Source organism: Ranitomeya variabilis, chromosome 3 (assembly GCF_051348905.1).
Source record: "Ranitomeya variabilis isolate aRanVar5 chromosome 3, aRanVar5.hap1, whole genome shotgun sequence".
NCBI classification, from domain to species: Eukaryota; Metazoa; Chordata; class Amphibia; order Anura; family Dendrobatidae; genus Ranitomeya; species Ranitomeya variabilis.
Genome location: NC_135234.1, coordinates 742,432,455 through 742,455,382, shown reverse-complemented (window position 1 = coordinate 742,455,382; position 22,928 = coordinate 742,432,455). Strand labels below are relative to the sequence as shown.

The 22,928-nt window shown below is 45.9% G+C and overlaps 1 protein-coding gene across 6 annotated transcripts in view; it reads right to left on the bottom strand.

Moving 5' to 3' along the window:
• Nucleotides 1-22,928, bottom strand: part of DYNC2H1 (dynein cytoplasmic 2 heavy chain 1) — a 491,577-nt gene that overhangs the window by 224,752 nt on the left and 243,897 nt on the right. For all 6 annotated transcript variants that reach the window (XM_077298509.1, XM_077298507.1, XM_077298508.1 and 3 more), the window contains 5 exons: nucleotides 18,103-18,168; nucleotides 16,331-16,381; nucleotides 12,929-13,006; nucleotides 12,482-12,610; nucleotides 2,907-2,979 (listed from right to left, as the gene is read on the bottom strand). In XM_077298509.1, coding sequence (XP_077154624.1) covers nucleotides 2,907-2,979; nucleotides 12,482-12,610; nucleotides 12,929-13,006; nucleotides 16,331-16,381; nucleotides 18,103-18,168 — 397 coding nt within the window. The remainder of the gene's footprint in view (nucleotides 1-2,906; nucleotides 2,980-12,481; nucleotides 12,611-12,928; nucleotides 13,007-16,330; nucleotides 16,382-18,102; nucleotides 18,169-22,928) is intronic.

Below are 22,928 nucleotides of genomic sequence, written 5' to 3'. Positions count from 1 at the left end.
GACAGACTCACAGACACACAATCTCCACTTTGGAACATTTACTGAGAATGCTGTTATCAGTGTAGTTCCTGCTGTGGACGCTGGAGGCCCCCAAAGTGGTGGGATCTCTGGGCAGTTGCCCAATTTGTTCCCCCTAACGCAGGCCCAGGCTGTGGGTAGGCATTAAAAGTGTAATGTGTAAGGTGAACGCAGGCAGGCGTGGGCAGCGCAGGAGGTAGGCGAGGTACAACTTCAGCCAATAGCTGCTGAGCAGGAAATTATGTCAGAGAATGGGGGTGTCATTCTGGCAACTTGTACCACCCAGGAAGATGCTGCGGTAATGTAATATCCTCTAAAGCACCTTGGAAACTAGCACCTGAGGGACTAGCATGAAAGACTCTGCGTTACATGACCCTAGTAACTCCATTTTGCTAATTATGAGCGTCTGCCCAGGCATCGCTGACCCCAGGACGCCCTGCAAGGCTGCTACATTCAGTTCTTCCTCAATATTAAATTCTCCGGCGGCCGTATAACTTGTCACTGCATAAAGTCTGCGTCCAAGTGGCAATGACCTAAAGGAACTGTGGTTAACTGGAAACTTTTCCTCGCTGGTAATGAAGTCCAGATATTGATTTAATAAATCATAATGAAATTCCTTACGGCAGAACAAAGTTAGATCGGCTTTGGAGAGGACAGAATCTCATTACAAAAATGTTTAAAAACAGAATATTAACTTGATTTTTTCCCTGAAAAGATTGACTCACTTTTAATTGATTCCATAAACTAAGACATTAACACTTCTTGTTCAATTTCTAAGTAAATATTTAATTACTGGGGTAAAAAAAGAGATGACTTCAATCAATTAGATTACTGCAATGCCTTAAAGGGATAGTCCAGGATAATAAAAAAAATGTTTATTCAAATGGCTCAGACTGGTATAAAAATATAGAAGTAAAACGAACCTTCACCAATTCCTCACCACTCCCATTTATATATTTACCCCAGTCCCATCTTGTCTCTACTTCCTGGTCTTCTTTCGACAAACAAGAAATGGCCAAAACAAGCCCGCTAAACCAATCACTAACCTCAGTGGTGACCCCGCTCAGTGGTGACGTGGGGTGCGCCTGCAAGGGTTAATTTATCTTCTCTCACTCAACCTCTGTTCTAGGCTATAAGGTGAGCATACATCACACCCAGACACAGTCCACACACCCGGATTTCTTAATGCGCTGCCACCACTCATCAAACACACGGGGTGAGGAGTCCTCAAAATAAGTTACTCTCAGACAATCAATAGGTCACACACTCTCTGAAAGGCCATGGATTCTTCACAGCATACAAGGATCTAACTTATTAAAGATTGTATGCATTAATATAAAAATATACAGTGCTTACAATAAAAGATATAAAAGATAAAAATAAAATGACACACATAGGCAAAAGAGTTCTAAAATAAAAAGGGAGAAATAACAAATAGCTATTGTTCTGTTTCCTTAGGGGAAGGAGAAGATAAATTATGGATCACAAGCAGCATCAGCAGCCCCCACATGTGAAAAACTTTCTGTTGTGCCAGCCAGCATTTTATAGTCCTGACAATAGGCTCATATTTCCAGGATGACTCAGATTGGCCCATTTAAAAAGCTGCTTTTTTTGACTGCCCAGTGAGCTCAGGGCCCTTGCATTCCAAATATCCAGTGCCATGGTTACCGCCCCCCCTCCCCCTGGTTCTGAGTTCCTGCAATAAGAGTAGGCAGGTTTATGTCCTTTTGTGTAGAGATAGTAATTTGGATGCAGCCTTAACTAGTTATTTAACTGATATTATAGTTTCCCTTCCAATTATTTATTTCCTTCAGTCATAGATTTCTTATTAAATCTTTTTAGCTATCAAATCTTCCTTTTCCTGATACAAAATCTTTAAATCTGTCGGTTACACATAGCTAAAGGGGTTTTCTTGTGAATTTTTTTTAAAAAAAACAAAATTATAAAATAAATAACTGTCAAGCGGGTAACTTGCCCGCCCTTCTCAGCACCGTCCTACTCACTGCGTTAATCGCTCTGCTCCACCCAGTGTCAGGCCATCGTGCTGAACTGCCTCTTGCAGCGCTCCCAGCCCTGCGGCATTTCCCTGTTGCTGGAGAGTCTCCACCTGGCTTTAGGGAGGCACGGCGAGACTCTGTGCCCAGCAGAGTTTTGCTTCCCTGACCTATTCCCTGCCAGCAGGGGATATATTAGGTAGCTCTTCCCTCTACACCATGCCTGAACGTAGGTTCCTAGTTTCAGTGCATCTCTAGTATCCTGTTAAGGTGCATTATAGCTTTGACGCTCTTGTTACCGACCCGGCATGTTCCCTCAATTTGTCTGACCTCTCCGTTCCTGACCCCGGCTTCCTATATTGTTGCTGTGCTGACCGCCCTAACCTCGGACTGTATCACCCGACCTTTGACTGTCTGACCACATCTCTGTGTGTGCTTCATGTTTTGCCTTTGACCCATAGGTCAGCTGCTGCAGGTCCCTGCCCTTTAGTGGCACCTGATGACTACCCTAATGGCCCAAGCCTAACTCCATCAACAGAGGCTCTGGAGGAGACCAGGTACAAAGTCCCCAACAAAGGTTTATAAGATCTGTGTCCCTAATTCCCATCCAGCTGACACAGGACAGCATTTTCTATATTAATATCTGACCAGTGCAGTGTGTAGAGGGGGTCGACTAACTGCTCATTTCAATAGCTAAGCCAGCACCCTTCATCATCAACAGAAATAAACACTTGAAATAGATCACTCTGTGTGTGTAATGACTATATAATATATGAGATTCACTTTTTGTATTGAAGAACTGAAATAAATTAACTTTTTGATGATATTCTAATTTTGTGAGAAGCACCCGTACATACACACACGTCTTTCGAGTACTTCTCATAGAAACCTTACCCAGACTCCGACATGCGAACATGGCCATGGCGCTCTGCAGTCTGTCTGGCCGCACAGCTTGTACCACCAGGACCTACAGAAAGTGAAGGAAGCCTTATAGTAAGTACCAGACAAACACCGATTGCTCTGCAAACAGATCTTTATTGTCTCAAAATTACTTAATTCAATGCGGCATTTTATAGTCTATATCTGGGAAGTCAATAAAGATTCCGAACCGAAGTCTACAAGAGGTGGCCATGGAAATAAAGCAGAAGTGATAGGCAAGGAGAAAGATCTCATCATCCAAAGAATCCATTATATGCGCCAAGTCCATAAATCCCTTCTCTGTAAGTCTCTAAAATAAAAGTTACATTTAGACAATGATATGCTCTAAGGTGCATTTACACCTCTTTCATTTCTTAAAGGGAATCTGTCTTCAGGTTTGTGTCATCTAATCTGGGAGCAGCATGATGGAGGTGCACAGACCCCGATTCCAGCGGTGTATAACTTAATGGGCCGCTTGCTGTAGTTTTGATAAAAATCACTGATTTATGAGCAGGAGATTATCACAAGAGGACTAGTAAACCTACTGCCTTGTACTCCTCATTATTCATGAGCTCTGTATAACCCCACCCCTAACAATGATTGACAGCTTTCTGTGTACACGGTGCATAGGTAGAAAGGTGCAAATCAGTGGTGAGGGCGGGGTTATACAGAGCTCAGCATTCAGAGCTTTCGATCAGTGGTGAGGGCAGAGTAATACAGAGCTCAGCATTCAGAGCTGCCAATCAGTGGTGAGGGCGGAGTTATACAGAGCTCAGCATTCAGAGCTGCCAATCAGTGGTGAGGGCGGGGTTATACAGAGCTCTGCATTAGAGCTGCCAATCAGTGGTGAGGGCGGAGTTATACAGAGCTCAGCATTCGGAGCTGCCAATCAGTGGTGAGGGCGGAGTTATACAGAGCTCAGCATTCAGAGCTGCCAATCAGTGGTGAGGGTGGGGTTATACAGAGCTCTGCATTGAGAGCTGCCAATCAGTGGTGAGGGCGGGGTTATACAGAGCTCTGCATTCAGAGCTGCCAATCAGTGGTGAGGGCGGTGTTATACAGAAGTCAGCATTCAGAGCTGTCAATCAGTGGTGAGGGCGGGGTTATACAGAGCTCAGCATTCAGAGCTGCCAATCAGTGGTGAGGGCGGGGTTATACAGAGCTCTGCATTAGAGCTGCCAATCAGTGGTGAGGGCGGAGTTATACAGAGCTCAGCATTCGGAGCTGCCAATCAGTGGTGAGGGCGGAGTTATACAGAGCTCAGCATTCAGAGCTGCCAATCAGTGGTGAGGGTGGGGTTATACAGAGCTCTGCATTGAGAGCTGCCAATCAGTGGTGAGGGCGGGGTTATACAGAGCTCTGCATTCAGAGCTGCCAATCAGTGGTGAGGGCGGTGTTATACAGAAGTCAGCATTCAGAGCTGTCAATCAGTGGTGAGGGCGGGGTTATACAGAGCTCAGCATTCAGAGCTGCCAATCAGTGGTGAGGGTGCGGTTATACAGAGCTCAGCAATCAGAGCTGCCAATCAGTGGTGAGGGCTGGGTTATACAGAGCTCAGCATTCAGAGCTGTCAATCAGGGGTGAGGGCGGGGTTATACAGAGCTCAGCATTCAGAGCTGCCAATCAGTGGTGAGGGCGGAGTTATACAGAAGTCAGCAATCAGAGCTGCAATCAGTGGTGAGGGCGGGGTTATACAGAGCTCAGCATTCGGAGCTGCCAATCAGTGGTGAGGGCGGAGTTATACAGAGCTCAGCATTCAGAGCTGCCAATCAGTGGTGAGGGTGGGGTTATACAGAGCTCTGCATTGAGAGCTGCCAATCAGTGGTGAGGGCGGGGTTATACAGAGCTCTGCATTCAGAGCTGCCAATCAGTGGTGAGGGCGGAGTTACAGAAGTCAGCATTCAGAGCTGTCAATCAGTGGTGAGGGCGGGGTTATACAGAGCTCAGCATTCAGAGCTGCCAATCAGTGGTGAGGGTGCGGTTATACAGAGCTCAGCAATCAGAGCTGCCAATCAGTGGTGAGGGCTGGGTTATACAGAGCTCAGCATTCAGAGCTGCCAATCAGTGGTGAGGGCGGGGTTATACAGAGCTCTGCATTGAGAGCTGCCAATCAGTGGTGAGGGCGGGGTTATACAGAGCTCAACATTCAGAGCTGCCAATCAGTGGTGAGGGCAGGGTTATACAGAGCTCAGCATTCAGAGCTGCCAATCAGTGGTGAGGGCGGAGTTATGCAGAGCTCAGCATTCAGAGCTGCCAATCAGTGGTGAAGGCGGGGTTATACAGAGCTCAGCATTCAGAGCTGCAAATCAGTGGTGAGGGCAGGGTTATACAGAGCTCAGCATTCAGAGCTGCCAATCAGTGGTGAGGGCAGGGTTATACAGAGCTCAGCATTCAGAGCTGCCAATCAGTGGTGAGGGTGCGGTTATACAGAGCTCAACATTCAGAGCTGCCAATCAGTGGTGAGGGTGCGGTTATACAGAGCTCAGCATTCAGAGCTGCCAATCAGTGGTGAGGGTGCGGTTATACAGAGCTCAGCATTCAGGTAACTGCTAAATCTACAGCAGTTATAAAGTTATTTTATGAAAAATGCAAACTGCCCAGTATGTGACACATCGCTGGAATCAATGTCTCTGCCCCTAAATGATCTTCCTTGGCCAAAGAGGAGAGTTACGACATGGATCCTGCATTGAGAAGAGGGTTGGACACCATGATTCTGGAGGAGCCTTCCAACTCTAACATTCTGTGATTCTATGGAGCCATCTCTCACCTCTAGAGAACCTCCCCTCTCCTATATTACATGGATAGCCCAAATTATGAACCTCTTACTCCTTTCACAAGGATTTCACTAGTGCTGCACCAGTTCTCTGGAATGCACTTCCTCAGACAGAATAATTTCCAAGATCTACGGTTTTATACGTGTCCTTAAAGTACATGTGCTTGGCCTGGTCTATCCCATTCATTACTCTTCTCCATTTCCTCCCATTCTTCAGCCCCTAATCCCTTCTCCATACGACTTGCACTCAATTTACTAACTTGTGTATTATAAAAAATGGCTGGACCTTTGTATAAACAGGCATTTTATCTTGAGTTACCATACTGCCTCATAGATTGTAAGCTCTTGTGAGCAGGGCCGCTCTACCAGTATTTGTCGATTCAATTTAACTCTTTAATATCTTATTTTATTTCTACACGCACATCTTCTTTTATCATTTTCCCTGTGGTGGAACTACCGCGAGCTCAAAGAAGTTGTCCACTACTTGGAGAACTCTTTGTCATACCTCTCACTTGGTCCTGATAAAATAATAAAGCTTATACTCACTTCCCGTGCTGGCGCCGTTTCCGTGGTGTCGGCACTCGCGGTCCTGGGACTCTCGTGCGGTTGCTATGACACATGAGCCCGGCGCCCAATCAGGTCTGGCGTCACTGTCCCCGCCTTCTGTCGAACTGAGCAGGAAGAGGAAGTCAGATCAGCTGCAGCCCGGACTTCCTCTTCAAGTTCAATTTGTCATATGGCGGAACAGTGACGCCAGGACTGATTGGGCGCCGGGCTCATGTGTCATAGCAACCACAAGGGAGTCCCGGGAGGGTGTCCGTTTTCATCATCACGGTGTCTGTTTTTACAATTAGTGTGAACGTTTTTATCATCACGGTGTCCGTTTATACCATCACGGGGTTCGTTTTTACCATCAGTGTGCACGTTTTTGCCATCACGGTGTCAGTTTTTACAATTAATGTGTCCTTTTTTGCTATCACGGTGTCCGTTTTTATCATTACTGTGTCCGTTTTTACCACCAATCATCAGTATTTTTCACAGATGGATAAATGATAACATTTCTCATATACTTTGCAATGTTAGACACGTACAGCACACGGACTGTGAACGGATGTCATCCGCGTGCTGTACACGGACCCATAGTCTGGTTTTGGTCCTTGCCATCTGTGTTGCACCATAGTTTATAATGGGTAAGTGCTGTATCCTTAAAAAAAACAAACAGATACAACACATAAATGCAACAGGGAGGTGTGAATGAGGCGTAAGGCGTAGCTTGGAATTCTGGGAATAAGCCTTTCAGGTATATACAGGATGCAGTGATCTCCCCCTAGTGGTGGACAGCTTTAAGTGTTTTTCTGATTTTGGAAAATCTCTGTTCCCCCACTGCTGCTTGTAATTTTTTTTGTAACAGAGGTAAAGACTCTGCGCTGGACCTGGGGAGGGTGAGTAATGCAGACTTTGCTTTCTGAAAAACAAAAACGTGGTATTGTAAGTTCAGCCACAATCCATGTCCTGCACAATTTGCTGAATTCTCAGTGTAATATTGAAAAGCTATTTATTCTTTGTTGTGTGGATTAGCTTAAAATGAACATATTGCTAAAAAAAAAATAGAAAAAAAAAAGCATGAGGTAATTACACTTTGTAAATGAAATGTAAAAGATGATGAATGTCCGGCCACCAGGAGACGTGCCCTGTGCCGGAGACGTCTGCCGTCACACTCTGTAGATATAATGGCTTCCTCTCTTCTGGGAAGGTTCCATGAGATTTTGGAGGCGTCTGTGGGAAGTTCCCTTTCACCAGAAGAGCATTAGTGAGGTCAGATACTGATGTTGGGGGGAGGCCAGGCTCAGTGCCTCCATTAGAGCTGCTGGATGGGGCTGAGGTCCGGGCTCTGTGCGGCCGCTCATGATCTTGTACTAAACTCCCCCAACCATGTCTGTATGAAGCTTGTGCTCAGGGCGCAGTCATGGGGGGCAGAAAAGGGTCTTCTCCAAACTGTTCCCGCAAAGCTGGAAGCTACGATTGTCCACAATGCCTTGTCCTGAAGTATTAAGATTTCCCTTCACTGGAGCTGAGGGGCCGACCCCTGATAACAGCCCATAGTATTATCCTCCTCCACCATCTGTACAGGGGGCACAGTGCAGTCAGGGGGTAACGTCCTCCAGGAATCACCAAACCCAGACTCCTCCATCAGACGCAGATAGTGAAGTGTGATCAGTCACTGCACAAAACACGTCCCCTCCAGAGTCCAGTGGTGGCGGCTTTACACCACTCCATCCGACGCTCAGCATTGTGCTTGGTAATGTATGGCTGAATACAGCTGCTCGGCCAGGAAGCTCCCGGCGGGGGGCGCAGTGTTTGTGCTGAATGTAATTACAGAGGGGATCTGTACTATGCAGTTATGGAGTCAGCAGAGCGTTGGTGACTTTTCCGCCCTCTGCTCCTCAGCCCCCCACTCTGTAACATTATAGGGTCTCCACTTCGTGCCTGAGTTGCTGCGGTTCCTTCCACTTCTCAATAATATCACTCACAGGTGATGGGGGAAGATCGGAGTTGTTACCCCGATGGCTCATATAACAGGACCCCGCTGGCATCAGGGAGCTCTGCACTGCCGGCCGTTCTGTCACATTAGTAAACGGACGGCATGGTGGGGGGCCAGAGGTTATACACTGAGGGGTGAGGAGACGAATATTATACACTGGGGGGAGAGAGGTCGGATGTTTTACCCCCAAGCCGAGGGACCGATCGTTATACACCAGGGGGTGAGGGACCAATTGTTATACACCAGGGGCAAGGAGACTATTGCTATACACTGTGGGCAAGGGACCGATTGAGATATACCAGCGGCGAGGGGCTGATTGAGATACACCAGGGGCGAAGGAGCAATTGTTATACACAAGGGGCGAGGGTCTGATAGCTATACACCAGGGGCCAGGGACTGATGGCTATACACCAGGGGCGAGGGGCCGATTGACATACACCAGGGGCGAGGGACTGATGGCTATATACCAGGGGCGAGGGGCAGATTGTTATACACCAGGGGCGAGGGACTGATGGCTATACACCAGGGGCGAGGAGACGATTGCTATATACCAGGGGCGAGGGACTGATGGCTATACACCAGGGGCGAGGGACTGATAGCTATACACCAGGGGAGAGGGGCCGATTGTTATACACCAGGGGCGAGGGACTGATGGCTATACACCAGGGGCGAGGAGACGATTGCTATACACCAGGGGTGAGGGACTGATGGCTATACACCAGTTGTCATAATGGCAATTGTTATAACAAGGGGCGAGGGACTGATAGCTATATACCAGGGGCGAGGGGCAGATTGTTATATACCAGGGGCGAGGGACTGATGGCTATACACCAGGGGCGAGGAGACGATTGCTATACACCAGGGGCGAGGGACTGATGGCTATACACCAGGGGCGAGGGACTGATAGCTATACACCAGGGGAGAGGGGCCGATTGTTATACACCAGGGGCGAGGGACTGATGGCTATACACCAGGGGCGAGGGACTGACGGATATACACCAGGGGCGAGGAGACTATTGCTATACACCAGGGGCGAGGGACTGATGGCTATACACCAGGGGCGAGGAGACGATTGCTATACACCAGGGGCGAGGGACTGATGGCTATACACCAGTTGTTATAATGGCAATTGTTATAACAAGGGGCGAGGGACTGATAGCTATATACCAGGGGCGAGGGGCAGATTGTTATATACCAGGGGCGAGGGACTGATGGCTATACACCAGGGGCGAGGAGACGATTGCTATACACCAGGGGCGAGGGACTGATGGCTATACACCAGGGGCGAGGGACTGATAGCTATACACCAGGGGAGAGGGGCCGATTGTTATACACCAGGGGCGAGGGACTGATGGCTATACACCAGGGGCGAGGGACTGACGGATATACACCAGGGGCGAGGAGACTATTGCTATACACCAGGGGCGAGGGACTGATGGCTATACACCAGGGGCGAGGAGACGATTGCTATACACCAGGGGCGAGGGACTGATGGCTATACACCAGTTGTTATAATGGCAATTGTTATAACAAGGGGCGAGGGACTGATAGCTATATACCAGGGGCGAGGGGCAGATTGTTATACACCAGGGGCGAGGGACTGATGGCTATACACCAGGGGCGAGGAGACGATTGCTATACACCAGGGGCGAGGAGACGATTGCTATACACCAGGGGCGAGGGACTGATGGCTATACACCAGGGGCGAGGGACTGATAGCTATACACCAGGGGAGAGGGGCCGATTGTTATACACCAGGGGCGAGGGACTGATGGCTATACACCAGGGGCGAGGGACTGACGGATATTCACCAGGGGCGAGGAGACGATTGCTATACACCAGGGGCGAGGGACTGATGGCTATACACCAGGGGAGAGGGACTGATGGCTATACACCAGGGGAGAGGGACTGATGGCTATACACCAGGGGCAAGGAGACTACTGCTATACACCAGGGGCGAGGGACCGATTTTGTTATACACCAGGGGCGAGGGACTGATGGCTATACACCAGGGGGCGAGGAGACGATTGCTATACACCAGGGGCGAGGGACCGATTGTTATACACCAGGGGCGAGGGACTGATGGCTATACACCAGGGGCGAGGAGACGATTGCTATACACTAGGGGCGAGGGGCCGATTGTTATACACCAGGGGCGAGGGACTGATGGCTATACACCAGGGGCGAGGGACTGATGGCTATACACCAGGGGCGAGGGACTAATGGCTATACATCAGTGGCAAGGGGCCGATTGCTGTACACCGGGGACGAGGGCACTGACTAAAAAACCTGAATCAATTAAAAAGGACGTGTGGCCCGATACTTTCCTCCATATAATGTACATAGAAGCAGATTTATTAATCAGGCATTTCATAGGTCAGTCTAAATTAAAAAAAAAAAAAAAAAAAACTATTAGCAGGCACGGGCCTCCCCATTTTGGAGCATTTTGCACGGCTTAAAAGTCCAAAATGCTAATCTATGCCTGCTATCAGCAGGTGCACATTTCTACACCAAGGACGTGCCATTTTCGATCTTGTCGTTAAACATATGGTCTAATGCCTCCTCCACATTAACCAGGTCCCATCTTGAAACTTTTGGCTTAAACTGCATAAACAGAGGAACAACAAGTTGTGGGAACCTTTTGGGGGCTATTTATGCTGAAAACCTCCACAAACAGATTAATAACATTTCCTCCCCAGGATTTATCGTTGTGGGAGGTGAACAGAGCAGATGATTGCACATGAGACTTGGCGCTCCAGTCGAAGAGGAGAACCAGAGAAGAACAATGGCAAGATCCAAGGGACCTCCTGGATCTAATGTTTACCATGTGGGTAGGGGATCCTTTCTGTACACAGGATTACCTCTTTAAATGATCCTAGAGTATAACAAGTTAAATAGTCAAGTTAACATCTGCTATAACTATACAGACAGGTATTGTCATCTCGGCTATGAATGACTGAGACAGGAATACCGCTATGTGCCACATGCAGGATCTCTCAGAGGTGGCAGTGGTGGTTTCTCCACTTTGGACCATCCCTTTCTGCTACAAGAATGTTGTGAAAGTAAGCTGAATATAGGATTCCTGCACCAAGGAATCTTACAATTCCCATATGCCATTAATGTCTGCTAGATGAAGATCCCACCTTTGGATACCCCATCTTAGTTACCATTAGTGTACAGATGGCCACACATGTGTGACTACTACTGATTCTGATGGAAGCTATGAAAATACCGACAAAATGCTTTTATCTCCACTTATCAAATTCCCTGCCTCCTGCACCGATCATTCACTATCATTTAAATAAGGAAATCTGTATTCAGGAGGCAAAGATGAAGATGGATCAGCTTCACTGATAGATCAGGTAACAGATTATGCCTATAGAAGTCTATTGAGAATGTAGGAGGGAGAAGCTGTAGAACCTTCAGCTGCTTCTAGTAACTGCCTCACCCTAGAGCTGAATTCACAGCTACACTGCTCAGTTCTACTGTATAGTGTCCTCTATGCTTCTACTTCTAAGGATAGTGCAGCAGGATGAAATCTGCATTCAGGAGGCAGAGATGGATCAGCTTCACAGAGAGATAAGGTTACAGATGATTCCTTTAGAGGCCTACTGAGAGTGTATAAGAGAATCTGTTCAACCAATGAAGAACGGAGAAGATGCAGCTGCTCCTAGTAACCGACCCACCTCAGTGCTGGATTCCCAGCTACACTGCTCAATATTGCTGTATAATGTCCTCTATGCTACTACTTCTATGGATAGCGGAGCAGGATGATATCTGTATTCAGAAGGCAGAAATGAAAATGGATTACCATCTTCACTGAGCGATCAGGTTACAGATGATGCCTATAGAGGTTTATTGAGAGAGCAGGAGGAGGAAGCTGGAGAACCAATGAGGAACAGAGAAGCTGCAGTTGCTTCTAGTAACTGTCTAAACCTAGTGCTGGAATTCACAGCTACACTGCTCAGTATTGCTGTATAATGTCATCTATGCTTCTACTTCTAAGGCTAGTGGAGCAGGATCTACGCTCATATACATGTGTAACGGATAGGAAACATCAGAGCAGCTACTCTCAGCCACCCTGGAGCCTATTACCAATAAGTAATATTCTGCAACACAAAAATCCCAACAGCTATTTTAGATGCCCGCTATCAACCTTCCTTCAATTAATACTGCTGTCAGTTCATTAAGATAGTTGACGGCTGATTAAGGCAATTAGCCTTGATAACAAATTACCTGTTGAAACAAGGACAGCTTCTTGGCCGCGGCTGGGAATTCTTGCTCGCACACCGAGCTCTTTGAGAAATGACTCCACAGATTGGAGTTTTCCAGATCCAGGCTCTGATAGAGCGGCGGCAGCGAGGCCTGCGGGATGAAACACTGGCTTCACATTTAAGTGGCTGGAGACATATTTTAAACACACATTGATGTTAATTAAGCAATAAATTCTTTTAGACAGCGGGTATGAGGGATGAGATAAGAGCGAGAAGGCATAGAACCTCACTTGATCACAGTGGCGGGTGCGGGAACGTCTAGGTGGAGGATAATTATAGGAAAGGGGCGAATAAGCAGAATTCTCCTTTCTTCGGCCTGATATCTTGCTCATCATTAGGAAGAGCTCATCACAAGTATTCGGGGCTTGATATTGAAAAATGACTCACAGACAATGGCAGAATAAAATACCTTTAACAAGGCCAAGGCCCACGCTCTCTCCTGCTCTATCCAGGATGGGATCTGATCACGGACACTTTTCTGGGAATCCTAAACATGGAGAACAAAATAGGTGAGACCTAAAACTGAGACAGATCATCGGGAAAATGGAGGATGCACTCATGGGGGCATTTTGGGTGTTCAGGATTTCACTGCCCGACCCATGCACTGGAAGATCTGGCCGGCGCAGGCACCGACCTAAAAATGGACCATAAGAATGTGCAGTTATTTTAAGCTAACGATAATCACCATCATTTGTCTAATAAGAAAAGGAAGATTGGTATGTGAGTCATAGCCCCCCAGTCTGATGCTGCCCCCCTTTAAAGGGGTATTCCCATCTCCAATATCCTATTCTAATATGTAATAATAATAATATTAGTAATTACCTCTAATTAGAAATGTAGTACAGTTCTTCTGATAAGCGGTGTTGCTTAGCCCATGTGCAGGGCATTGCAAAAGGTTAGGTATCTGTGGTTACGATAACTAACTTACTATACGAGTGGTCGTAACCATGGAAACCTAAGATACTGCAATGCCCAGCACATGGGGTAGGCGACATAGTTAATCAGAAGAAGTATATTACATTTCTAATTGTTTGTATTTGCTAATATTATTACACCTACTACATATTGGACAGGAACTTGGACATGGGAATACCCCTTTAAGGTGCATTCCTATGTCACAAGTGACATGACGTTCTTTACTGCTGCTTAATCTCCACCCAACTAACTTGATTGACAGCTCCTGTGTTCCTGCTGCTGCATTTCCATCAATCTTGCCTGATTGATGACTCACCGGTGTTCCTCCTCCCTGCTGCTGACCCTCCACCCACCAAGCCCGATTGACAGTTTCTCAGTGTCCCTCCTCCCTGCTGAGACCTCACACTGCTCAGTGCAAGCTTTAGCTGTCCGACCTGCTGGGAGGAGACTGAATACATTTGGACTCATGAGTTATTTCATTCTAGACCCCCACTCAAACTTCTCATCTTAATATCAGCAATATTTAGCAATGTGTGCAGTTTGTACTATGAAATCTAGTAAAATATTCACTTTAAATAATTATATTATCTAACGTGAAAGGTGTAAAGGGAAAAAAAAAAAGGAATTTATTACATTTTTGTATATTTTAGTATTAAAAAAAATTCTAAAGTATTAAATGCTAACTAATTAATACCCAGAAGTGAAAAATATAACAAGAATATATAATAAATGTCACCTTGCAAAAAAAGTCATGATCATGATACAGTACAGACCAAAAGTTTGGACACACCTTCTCAGTTAAAGATGTTTCTGTATTTTCATGGCTATGAAAATTGTACATTCACACTGAAGGCATCAAAACTATGAATTAACACATGTGGAATTATATATATATTATACAGCTGATAGTCCTACTGAATAGACTGTTAAAATTTGTATTATGGCAAGAAAAAAAGCAGCTAAGGCTAGTTTCACACTAGCGTTTACCTGATCTGCGGCAGGCTGCGGACTTCCTCCGTGAAGCCCCGCCCTCGGCCGCACCTCCGCCGCTAGCTCTGCCTACTTCTGCATGCGGCCCGCATGCGACCTCCGTACCTATCTTTAACATTAGGTACGCAGGTCGTGCGGCTGTATGCAGATGCTGCCGCATGCGTCATATTGACGATGCGGCGACCAGCGTAGGACGCAGCCTGTAGCATTTTTCTTTTTTCCGCATCGTCAAAACGACGCATGCAGCAGCATCTGCATACAGCCGCACGACCTGCGTACCTAATGTTAAAGATAGGTACGGAGGCCGCATGCAGAAGTAGGCAGAGCTAGCGGCGGAGGTGCGGCCAAGGGCGGGGCTTCACGGAGGAAGTCCGCAGCCTGCCGCAGATCAGGTAAACGCTAGTGTGAAACTAGCCTTAGTAAAGAAAAACGAGTGGCCATCATTACTTTAAGAAATGAAGGTCAGTCAGTCCAAAAACTTGGGAAAACTTTGAAAGTGTCCTCAAGTGCAGTGGCAAAAACCATCAAGCACTACAAAGAAACTTGCTCACATGAGGACCGCCCCAGGAAAGGAAGACCAAGAGTCACCTCTGCTTCTGAGGATAAGTTTATCCGAGTCACCAGCCTCAGAAATCGCAGGTTAACAGCAGCTCAGATTAGAGACCAGGTCAATGCCACACAGAGTTCTAGCAGCAGACACATCTCTACAACAACTGTTAAGAGGAGACTTTGTGCAGCAGGCCTTCATGGTAAAATAACTGTTAGGAAACCACTGCTAAGGACAGGCAACAAGCAGAAGAGACTTGTTTGGGCTGAAGAACACAAGGAATGGACATTAGACCACTGGAAATCTGTGCTTTGGTCTGATGAGTCCAAATTTGAGATCTTTGGTTCCAACCACCATGTCTTTGAGCGACGCAGAAAAGGTGAACGGATGGACTCTACATGCTTGGTTCCCACCGTGAAGCATGGAGGAGGAGGTGTGATGGTGTGGGGGTGCTTTGCTGGTGACACTGTTGGGGATTTATTCAAAATTGAAGGCATACTGAACCAGCATGGCTACCACAGCATCTTGCAGCGGCATGCTATTCCATCCGGTTTGCGTTTAGTTGGACCATTATTTATTTTTTAACAGGACAATAACCCCAAACACACCTCCAGGCTGTGTAAGGGCTATTTGACCAAGAAGGAGAGTGATGGGGTGCTACGCCAGATGACCTGGCCTCCACAGTCACCAGACCTGAACCCCATCGAGATGGTTTGGGGTGAGCTGGACCACAGAGTGAAGGCAAAAGGGCCAACAAGTGCTAAGCATCTCTGGGAACTTCTTCAAGATTGGTTGAAGACCATTCCCGGTAACTACCTCTTGAAGCTCATCAAGAGAATGCCAAGAGTGTGCAAAGCAGTCATCAAAGCAAAAGGTGGCTACTTTGAAGAACCTAGAATATAAGACATAATTTCAGTTGTTTCACACTTTTTTGTTAAGTATATAATTCCACATGTGTTAATTCATAGTTTTGATGCCTTCAGTGTGAATGTACAATTTTCATAGTCATGAAAATACAGAAATATCTTTAAATGAGAAGGTGTGTCCAAACTTGTGGTCTGTACTGTATATTGATAACTGATTAAATAATTATAAAAGAACAGTAATTAAGAAAAATAATACAAATATATTAAAGGGCTCAAAAAAAGAAGGATCCTGTTATGGGGGCGCACGAAGGTCATATCTCCTAAAGTAATAAGATAATTTGTGGAATCAGAATTTTTATTCTGAATTTAGCAGCGACAGATAAAACAAAGGAAAACAAGCGTTCTACTGGAATCTATGGATGTCAGAGGTCCTCGCCTCTTACCAGCTCACTGTAAATACACGGAAAAGAAAAGAATAAACCTTTTTACTCACTGATTTCTTGAACATGTCTCCAATGATAACCCCGGTGAAGACATCCCACTCCTATATAGTCAAGTCAAGAAAATGCAAAATCAGTAACCGTGAATGTGCACCCGAGTATCACACAAGAGAAGGTCCACAAGAAGTTGTGTCCTCGGCCAGAAGGACTGCACTTCAGGTCCTATGTGCAGAGGGAAGTATTAGAGCAGTCACAGAGTAAGGACATGAAGGAAGAATTCACACCTGTCAGAATCTGTTATGTGCAGACATCACCGCTATACAATGAATGGGTGGGTTCTCAATACCTTATCCAAGTGCCTTATGTTGCAAATTTCTGCTTATCTGCAGTGCCAAATCCAAACCGAAAATCCTGAGAACCTGAACTCGTCACTGAAGTCACCCATCAGTGTACAGACCATCCGAGGGTCCAATGTGCGGATCCTTTTCTTACCATCTGGGAGAGTTGGGAGTCCCCCCCAAATTGTCTACAGATCCGGGTACATGTTAGGGTCAGGAGGCCAACCATATACATTAGACTGTTGATAGACATTGGTTGGTTCGGTCGACTTCAGTCTAATATTTCTGGTGCCTGAAGGGTGAATTGAAGAATGGCTGATCTGCTTCATTAGTTTCTAGAGCAGTTTTATTCATCCGGTTGCTCCGCAGGAAGACAACATTTTCTCAACGATCCATTCAGATGACTCAATTTCTGCAATAAATCTGACATGTGTAAATTCACTGTTGTCCCCAGATGAAGCATCAGCGAAACGTGACCCCAGATGAAGCCTCAGTGAAACACGGGATGGGTATATGCATATAATTTATTATGGTTATTTTCTTTCATTATGGTTTTGAGTATCTTTGTTTTTGGCTGCTGAGGTATCCGTCCTTTACAAAAGGATGTACTTAAGGGCATTAATGTTGCTTTACACGTTGATGGTACCTTCTACATATGTGTCCATGTGTGGCAAAGAAATTAACGTGACCCCACTTGCCTGGGACTATTTTCCATGATCTTCCCTATGGCAGCAACTTGACTGGCATACGCTTTAAGGTGCTGTGATGAGCATGGCAGAAAGCTGTAAGCGGAGCGACATCCATGGTCCATCCAGATGTATGATCCATGTGAATAGGGACTGTGGCTGGACACGCTCTGTAGGCTTATTACTGTATGTCCTAACATATACAGTGCCATCCTAAAGGATCATGTACTGCCCGAACCCCAGAGATTCCGGTCAGCTATCAGCACAGGTGACCATAGAGATGATGGTGATGCTGCAAGCTAGGTGCTGACTTCAGACATTTCAGTCTCACATTAATGTCAATTACTCAGGTTCTCGTCATTATTTATAGCATTAATTATCACCATAAAGTGCCACCATGTTTTATTTGTAGACTGTCAATTAAAGAGATAAATTGTGAATACCCGGTATTTGCACGGTTTGCTGACCTGTTAGGGCACGTCCACACGGGACACTGCGCACATTTCACGTTCTGTGAAATCCGCAGGATAAATTGACACTATAAATCTGTAGCCCCAGCCATTTTCCACTGGAGATCTTAAAAAAAAAAAAAAAGTGGTGGAGGTGGTCGAAAGGCTCCATTACCTACTGGGCCCTTGTGCGGCTGCACAGTCTGCACAGATGTCGTGTCCACCCCTGATCCTTAATTAATTGCCTGCTACTGTAATCCACCACGGATTTTACCAACACAAATCTGCAGGTAAAATCCGTAGCATTCCCATCCTGTGTGAACCCTGCAAGGAAAGTTCTCTAACTACTTACGTTCTCCTGGAACAGCTCAGGATGCATTCCGCGCACAAAATGTAGGGCGAACATCAACTGATCCGCCTGGAGGAAGACAAAAACACACATAAGGAAACGTCTATAACATAGACTGCTAGATAATGGGACATGTTATAAAAGTCCAACACATGCCCTCTGCTGGGGACCGGCAACCATTTCAACCATCTCAAAAACAGGGCCCCTTATCACTATGTCAAGAATGGAGAAATGGCCCTCTTCATTCATTTTTACGGGAGAGCTGAAAATGGCCGAGTATGTTATAATTGATAGAGCCGCACACTTAGCACCCTCATTTATTAGCTACAGAGAAGAGTATCGCCGCTAATCTTTCCTGCTGCGATGACATGCCAAACATGCAATGTGTCCTACATGCAGGCACCAAAGCGAAGAACAGTGACTTGATGCAAGGCCGGTATGTTGTCATAGAAAAATTAAGATCCATAAGGCCGCTCCAGGGAGGGGGCAATCACCCACCTCCCCTCCTTGCACAGAATCTCCAGGAGAAAGAGCTGACAATCTAATTAAAGAAGTGACATAGCTAATTAAAATGCCCTTTGAGGCTGGGACCACCTGCAGTGACCAAATGGTGGAAATAGGATATCTATTGTGGGAAACAGACATTCTAGGGTGTGTGAACTGAAGAGGGATAAGCTGCTATGACGAAGACCCTCCCCAGACGATGGCTCTCCCAATATACAGTTATGACGATGTGGGTTTGTATAGATCCGATATTGATGGGATATACAGTACATTTTCAACTTCAGGACTAATAAGCGAAGAATATGCGCATATCTATTATATAATTGTCTAAGGGTCACTTCCGTCTGTCTGTCCTTCTGTCTGTCACGGATATTCATTGGTCGCGGCCTCTGTCTCTCATGGAATCCAAGTCGCTGATTGGTCGTGGCAAAACGCCCACGACCAATCAGCGACGCGCACAGTCCGGAAGAAAATGGCCGCTCCTTACTCCCCGCACTCAGTGCCCGGCGCCCGCATACTCCCCTCCGGTCGCCGCTCACACAGGGTTAATGCCGGCGGTAACGGACCGCGTTATTCCGCGGGTAACGCACTCCGCAACCGCCGCTATTAACCCTGTGTGTCCCCAATTTTTTACTATTGACCCTGCCTATGCGGCATCAATAGTAAAAAAATGTAATGTTAAAAATAATAAAAAACTAAAAACCTGCTATACTCACCCTCCGTAGTCCGCCAAGCCACTCGCACCGGCCGCCATCTTCCGTTCCCGGCGCTGCATTGCGAAATTACCCAGAAGACTTAGCGGTCTCGCAAGACCGCTACGTCTTCTGGGTAATTTCGCAATGCATCCTGGGAACGGAAGATGGCGGCCGGCGCGAGCAGCTCGGCGGAGAACGAGGGCTGAGCAATATACAAGGTGGACAGCGCAATATACTACGTGGGCTGCGCAATGTACTGCGTGGGGCTGCGCAATGTACTGCGTGGGCTGCGCAATGTACTGCGTGGGGCTGCGCAATGTACTGCGTGGGCTGCGCAATATACTGCGTGGGCTGCGCAATGTACTGCGTGAGCTGTGCTATACACTAAGCATACATATTCTAGAATACCCGATGCGTTAGAATCGGGCCACCATCTAGTATATATATATGTATATATATATATATATATATATATATATATATATATATATATATATATCTTTTTTACGACCACAAAAGGCCCACTAAACTACATTTTAACCTATTTCTCCATTCTGTAGCAATACATTTTTCGCCATGAGGGGGCAATGACTTTTTGTTTTTACATTTTGTTTCAATTTTTCTTTTCCCGCTTTTCTAATTTATTTTTTCATTTATTTCACACATTGTGCCCCCAAAATGTAAGTTGGGGAGCATTTCAATATTTTATTATTTTTTTTTTTTTGTATTATTTCTAATTTCCCCTGTGCCTGGTACTGTTATATTAGCCACAGTTAGGATGGAGTCAAACTAGCGATTATAAAATCGGTCCGATTTTGATGCTGGAGAGTCGGACGAGTGTCATGCGTTTTTCATGCGAGTCTAGTCTGATTTTTCACACCTAGCATCCGATTTACATCCGAATACAGTGCGATTGCTATTAGACTGCAATGCGATTATAACATGAGCTTTTACATAGAGAAATTCTCTAAGTTATTTACACATCATTTTCAAAGGAAATATTCTTCAAAACATATATAATAGATAGATAGAAGAAAAGTCGGCAATTCAGCAGCCGTGTAGTGTGAAATCACAGCAGGAGATGACAGGATAGAAGAGATGGATTACACACAGTATGTACACATAAAATAGGTAGATACTGTATATAGATGTCAGTGACATATACAATTAGTACAGTGTGTGTGGAAATTACTGTACATGTATTTAATTCATAAAATATTATTTTTCTGAAAAAAATGGTGTGGGCTCCCGCATAATTTTGTTAACCAGCAGAGGGAAAGCCGATGGCTGGGGACAGAAGTTTATAGCCTGGGAAGGGGCTAATACCCATGGAGCTTCCCAGGCTATTAATATCAGTTCACAGCTGTAGTTAGCCTTTACTGGCTATTAAAATGGGGAACCCTGCAAAAAAATGATGTGGGGTCCACCTATAGTTAATAACCATCAAAGGCTATGCAGACAGCTGCGGGCTGATATTAATAGCCTAGGAAAGGGCCATGGATACTTCCCCCTAGGCTAAAAACATCAGCTCTCAGCCACCTCAGAAAAGTCGCATCTCTAAGATGTGCCAATTCTAGCACTCAGCCTCGCTCTTCCCACTTGCCCTGTAGCGGAGGCAAGTGGGGTGATAGTTGGGGGGGGGGTTGATGTCACCTTTATATTGTCAGTGGTTAGTAATGGAGAGGCATCAATAAAATGCCCACATTACTAACCCCATAGTCACATTGTATGAAAACACAGACACCCAGAATAAAGTCCTTTAATTGAAAGAATGACACAGACTCCTTTAATAAATCTTAATTAAACCATACTTATGACCTCGCCCATTCCACCGACGCCCTTGTCATCTGCTAAAGAGTTAAAAATAAAAAACAACAATATTCCTCACCTTTCCACAGAGATGCTGCTAATCCATTTGTCACATGACAGGTACAGCTCTGCTACATCTAGATGGCAGGCTGCATGATTGCATGAGGCAACCATACAGCCTGTCATCCAGCAGAGAAACTGAGCAGCATGTGCTCAGTGTCTTCCTGTGAACTCATATTCCCTGTCTGAGGGCACCGTGAGCATCAGACAGGTCCAGCGAGTTCAGGACCAGTGAACTCACTTCACCTATGTGATGTCAGCGAAAGCGCTGTGGGAAATTTTCCCACACACTGCACACACTGTACTAATTGTATTTACCACTGACATCTGTATATCTACCTATTCTATTTGTATTTACTGTATGTAATCCATCTCTTCTATCCTGTGATTTTACAGTACACGGCACCTGAATTGCCGGCTTTTCTTTTATCTATCTATCTTATATATGTGTCACTGACATCTATATATCTACCTATGCTATGTGTATATATCTATTCTATATATGAATGTGCCGGCTTTTCCAAGGAGATCGGTGTGTAAAAATCGGACAGAGCTCGCATGGTGCGAGTGCTGTGGGATTTTTTCTCGCACCCTTTGACGTCTATAGAGGGATGTGATCCGATTTCGGATTACAATCACAGCATGCTGTGAGTTTTTTCCAGTCCGATCGTGATCTGATCCGAGCTGGGAAAAAACAACGCAGATGACCACACAATGCTAGAATAACACTGGTCCGAATGCAATCTGATTTTTAATTGGATTGCATTTGTCCGATTTCATCGCAAGTGGGAATGAGCCCTTACAGGGGAAATTCAGCCTCTCGCCCGCACCGCAGAGCAGATCCGAGTCTACACGCTCCTGGCCTTGCCTTACGACGGTGGGAGGGGAAAGTGCTGCTAGCGCTTCCATTACTGTATAGACTGCGCTCATTCAGTGCTGTGTGTACAACGATCAAAAGGCCGAGATCAGTAACAGGGAGTCCGGACATCTCTGACGGTCGCTCCCAGTTCCTGCCTGATCTCTGCAATGATGTCCCAAAAAGTCATTGCGGAGTAATACGAATACCATCGCGACGTTTTAAGACGAAGGGTGGACTGTGAGCAGTTAAAGGGAATATTTGTTTTTTGTCGTTAATCGTTCCTCTTATCACAACATATTCCCCCAACAAACATGATTTCTTGATACTCTGTCAGGAAACGTTGATGACCGGCGTGTCTATGTTGCCAACTAGTCTTTGTGATGTGGACTGCGAATTCTTGAGGGTTTTGTTAGCATGTCGCCATACTGTGTTTAATTTGTATAGTGAGATTTTACAGGTCAGAGCGGACATATCTGTGCACCAAAAACATGAAATCAAGCGTCTGGTCATACAACAAACCTGATTGTCATTTTTCTTTGTAGAATGGTGATAAAAACGAGAAGCTCCTGGTTGTACTGAGCTCGAGTAGATCCATATAGGTTTGTAGTGTCTCCGTAGCTCATCTGCATCCATCATACAGACATCGTGGCACGCTCTACCGGACACTGTATAATGGGGCAATGTGTCTAGGAAAGACTTGGTCCATAATACAGCACGGTATGCAGATTCAAAGCCACCGGGACGTGGACCTCTACAGCCTCCATGTAGACAGGACAGTCGGGTGCACCTTACCCTGCACCCATGGACTTGTACTTGGGTTACATTACACGGCATAATGCACATTTGAAAACTTTCAAAAACCTTAAAATAAACAAAGCACAAAGCAACAAAGCAAACCTCCC